Raw genomic sequence first — 5,000 nt, 5'->3', positions numbered from 1 at the left:
GATCAACCTAGGGTTATTCAATAAGGTAACTATAGTATTAGACAATAATAACGGAATACAACACGAGAAACAATGTACAACCCACGGCTACAGTAGTTTATGCTTGAGACTCTTCACTGAATGACTTGTTTGATAATACGTAAGGCGGAATTTCAAAATCTTTCCTTTCCCACTTAGTCTCCGGAGCCTCGTTCAACAAGGAGGACAAGTCGCCGCTGCTGTGTTGACGATGGGATATTCACGCTCTCTCTCTCTCTCTCTCTCTCTCTCTCTCTCTCTCTCTCTCTCTCTCTCTCTCTCTCTCTCTCTCTCTCTCTCTCTCTCTCTCTCTCTGTCTGTCTGTCTGTCTGTCTGTCTGTCTGTCTGTCTGTCTCTCTCTCTCTCTCTCTCTCTCTCTCTCTCTCTCTCTCTCTCTCTCTCTCTCTCTCTCTCTTGTTCTGATCCTTTGCTTTCTTCCATGATTTACAGTAAAACTCTACGGAATTCTAATGAATTTTCAATGAATTTTTGTTTATCTCTCTCTCTCTCTCTCTCTCTCTCTCTCTCTCTCTCTCTCTCTCTCTCTCTCTCTCTCTCTCTCTCTCTCTCTCTCTCTCTCTCTCTCTCTCTCTCTCTCTCTCTCTCTCTCTCAACTAACGAGCATAACAGGAGCGTAAACTTGATAAGCAGCTAATAAATATGGGTGTTTTGATGCAGTGAATGGCGATTTCCAAAATTAAACACACGGTCTAGATTACAAACGAATTACAAACACATCAGTACAGACACGCGAGAAAAGATGCTTATCTGTGTATTTATTTGGATTTCGTACGTCGACTGATCTTTCTCCTGTTTCTTTTTTTTTTTTAGTTTCAGTCTTCCATAGTAATCCTTTAACTTTTTTTCTTTCACGCTATGATTTTAAAAGAAATATCTATTTTTTTTTATTTATCTCTCTCTCTCTCTCACTCTCTCTCTCTCTCTCTCTCTCTCTCTCTCTCTCTCTCTCTCTCTCTCTCTCTCTCTCTCTCTCTCTCTCTCTCTCTCTCTCTCTCTCTCTATATATATATATATATATATATATGCTTTCATACTCAATATTAAAATGATTTTCTATCTCTTGCTCTCGTTTATTTAATTCTCTGTTTCTTCCTCTTCCGATCATTGATCATTTTGTTCTCTCTGTTTTCCATTCTCCATATATTATTCATACCACTCTTCTTTTCTTCTTATTCTCAACGCCTACACTTATTCATCCCTTCTCCCCATACCACTTACTGCCAGTTTACTACACTCAACAGTTTCGCACTTTCTTGTTCTCTGATTCTTGTACTTCACATTTCTTCTAGTGGAAGGACGAAAACTTATCTGTCATTCAGTCACTCCATCAATCAATCTTTTTATTTTATTTTATTTTATTTTATTCTAAAAGCCATTTCTGTTTAATCAGTTTCGTTCACTGAAAAATTCTTCACACTCTCTATTACCTTTCGTACATTCAATTTTATTATATTTCCCTCCCCACTCTCAGTGCGAATCTCGTGGGATACGGTACTGAGAGTAGAGAGAGTGCTTGGTGTCTTCTGCAGCCTCTTTAGACAATTCCGGGTACCAGAGCTCCGTTTTCTGTTCACCTTTCTTGGAGTCTTTAAATGGTGGACTTCGCTTTTACTTTATGTTGCTGTCTTCCTTCCGCAAACCTTCACCCAATATGCTCTTGTTATTCTGGCACCTAAATGTAACTAATCAATCAATTAATGATGCCTCCAGGAAACGTTTGATTCATCAAGTTTTCTACTGCTGGTTTGAAATGTAAACTTCGTGTGTATCAGTATATTCATTTATCATATTTTTTTTTATTCCATTTTTATGAAAAGTTAACCTTCCAAAGGAATTCATCTGTTACCTTCAGACTGTTGTTCATCCTAATATGAAGTCCTGAAGGTGGAATGAATAAATAAATAAATAATAAGGCCACTAAAGAAATAACTTTAGATTTATCTTCTGCTTATCTTATTTATTTAATTGTTCATTTATTTACGAGTAGCAAATTTATGAGCTTTTCCCTTTTTTTCGCGACCTCGGACGGTCTCTCTCTCTCTCTCTCTCTCTCTCTCTCTCTCTCTCTCTCTCTCTCTCTCTCTCTCTCTCTCTCTCTCTCTCTCTCTCTCTCTCTCTCTCTGGGAGAACACCACAAACAACACATTAACGTTAAATTTCGGACGAACACGTATTGAAGGTGTTGCGTTAAATGTTTGAAGCGATCGACTCGCTGACAACGTAGTAAAAGGTCAACACATGAATAAGTCAATAGGAATTGCAAACAGAATGAAAAACCCCAATAAATAAATAAACACAACCAAGTTATATTGTGAAAGAGTTTATCTATTTATTTTTCTTTTAGTTTTGCCATCTATTTACACATAGATTGACAGAGATGATTTCAAAACTCCAGACCGAAAGGCATTAATTTGTTATGTTCTTTATAATGATCAAAAAATGTTGGTTAGCGAGTATTATTTTTTTGACGTTGCATTTCTTTTCATCACTTATTTCTTCATGAAAAAAAATATATATCACCTTGTACATCATTACATTTCGTCTCGCTGGAGCAGTCCCGGTCGCCTCACCCTCTGCTAAATAATAATCATGCATTCTATCTTACTTTAATGATGTTTGGGAAGTTTTCCTCGGTGCATCTTATAAATCATTCACTCTGCTATATTTTTACTTCTTGGTCTCAGCATCATTCAATTTATTTACTTAAAAAAAAAAATAGACTTCATAAATCTCTTCTAATATGCGGTAGGGAGACACAGACCGTATATATATATATATATATATATATATATATATATATATATATATATATATATATATATATATATATATATATATATATATATATATATATATATATATATATATATATATATATATATATATATATATATATATATATATATATATCCTGAAGTAACTTTTTCCTCTTACCACCTGCTCCTTTCCTTTTAAGGCGCAAATTCTTCTTTTTTTTTAATGTTTCCAAAGACTGAATGGACTGCCAGCAAGGGAGAGGTGCTGATGGTAATGCTAGTATGGAATGAGGAAGTTAAGACGACACAGTTAACCATATGTGTATCGAAGCCCTGGATGAATCGTGAAGAAGCGAAATCTAGTGATGGTAATACTGGTATGGAATGAAAGTTGACAAAAATCAGGGGATGACTGACGAGGCGAGGAATGGAATGATGGAGGGGGCGTTGCCAGCATCACAACCCCCGCCCTGCAACTCCTGCTGCCGTTGCCCCTGTCCTGTAAACACTGTCCACAGGATTTCTTCTCGCAGGATAAACACTGCCTGCCTTTCATGTGTCGTGATGAAATTTTCAGCGAATACCTATGTTCCCTGTCAGCAGCCCAGCGCTCCCCCTCATTGAGTAAATATGTTGTTTTTTCCCTTTCGTTCAAAAGCAATATCCCGTTTTTCACCCGGTAATTTTATGTCATTAGTTGTGTGTGTGTGTGTGTGTGTGTGTGTGTGTGTGTGTGTGTGTGTGTGTGTGTGTGTGTGTGTGTGTGTGTGTGTGTGTGTGTGTGTGTGTGTATGTGTGTGTGTGAGAGAGTTTGTGTAATTCACTCACAGTCTTAAGAATCACGTTCTGGACTCGTGATCGCAAGTTATGTCCTGGTCAGAGTTTAGAACTCGTCTGTGTATGTGTGTGTGTGTGTGTGTGTGTGTGTGTGTGTGTGTGTGTGTGTGTGTGTGTGGGTTGTGTTTATTTGCGTGTGTTTCCATTACTTTCAAAGATAAACGAAACTAAACTAAAATAAACAAATAATTCGTTTTCCCCTCAGCTCGGGAAAGTGCACACTACGCTCCTTCCTTACCTGAGTTGATACGAAGTACAAAAACGAAGCATCACAAAGGTAGGGTGTAAATAAAAGTAGCGACCTGTAGCAACGCAGCGCTACACTTTTGTCTCATCTCCACAGCTTACCGAGTATCCTCTCGCTTTCAGCGGTACCTTATTTGTCTCAAGCGCAACGCCGTGACCCCTTAACCTGTGTTACACCAACACTGCCTACAAGTGCTTTTGTTCCCTTCACTTTTTTTTTTTTTTTTTTTCTGAGACGAACAAGTTTCGAGAAAAGTACAAGTTCGGCGGTCTCTGTTTTCGCTTCTAGTGGCTTTTTTTTCACTTTCACTCTTCCTTTTTTTCTTCCTTTCACGTGAATATTACTTTTTTTTTTCCAATACAAACCGTCTGACTCTTCCTCTTTACGCGTCACCCTGCGTGATCCCCGGTGACTTTCAACCAGAAGTGTTCGTCGAAAAGACTATTTTCCTTTTTCCCAAACCGGACTGCATTATACATTTGTGTCTTGGTTAATAAACAAAAGTCTCTCCTCTGCGCATTTACTGCGTTTTACTTATTCATTTTTTTTTCTCCTTCCATTTATACTTAATGTCGCTGAGGCAAATCCTTTTCATCCTTTCTATTTATACGTAAGGTCACTAAGACCTATGAGGGGAAAGGGCAAGGAATAAGAGTTAATTCCCCTTTGAAGCACTTGAGGAAACACTCAAACTGAAAAGCACTTGAAAAACACAACATCCCACACACGCACACAGGCATACATCTGCCAGCACTGAAACCAATAAAATCTACGCGCGAAAGGCCAAAAAATAAGGAAGACAGTAAGTTTCGCCTTTAAACTCAGCACCTTGGAGATACACAGAGGTGCATATTCTTAAGCGTTTCGGTGTCTCATCTCGGTTACTTTTAGCAGTTCCTAGCGAGTGTTGTGGAGGCTTTCAGGGGTGTTTTCGTGGAGCTGGTGATAAGTGTCCTGCATCATCAGTTGGAAACACTTTCTTGAACCCGATTAATCATACCTGTGGCCATTGAAAACAATCATGAGAGAACAAATGGTCTTGAAACACGTACCAAAAACAAGCACTCGCAAAAAAAATATCAGTTACCTAAACGTACGACAATTTTCAGCAGTACTTACAG

The 5,000-nt window shown here is 38.2% G+C and overlaps 1 protein-coding gene across 4 annotated transcripts in view; it reads right to left on the bottom strand.

Annotated features, from left to right (window-relative positions):
- LOC135106398 (uncharacterized) overlaps positions 1-5,000 on the bottom strand; it is a 294,459-nt gene that overhangs the window by 164,196 nt on the left and 125,263 nt on the right. For all 4 annotated transcript variants that reach the window (XM_064015380.1, XM_064015381.1, XM_064015378.1 and 1 more), the window contains one exon: positions 4,999-5,000. This exon is cut by the window's right edge and continues 216 nt beyond it. In XM_064015380.1, coding sequence (XP_063871450.1) covers positions 4,999-5,000 — 2 coding nt within the window. The remainder of the gene's footprint in view (positions 1-4,998) is intronic.

This window comes from Scylla paramamosain, chromosome 13 (genome assembly GCF_035594125.1).
Source record: "Scylla paramamosain isolate STU-SP2022 chromosome 13, ASM3559412v1, whole genome shotgun sequence".
NCBI lineage: Eukaryota > Metazoa > Arthropoda > Malacostraca > Decapoda > Portunidae > Scylla > Scylla paramamosain.
This window is presented reverse-complemented; position numbering and strand designations above follow the sequence as displayed.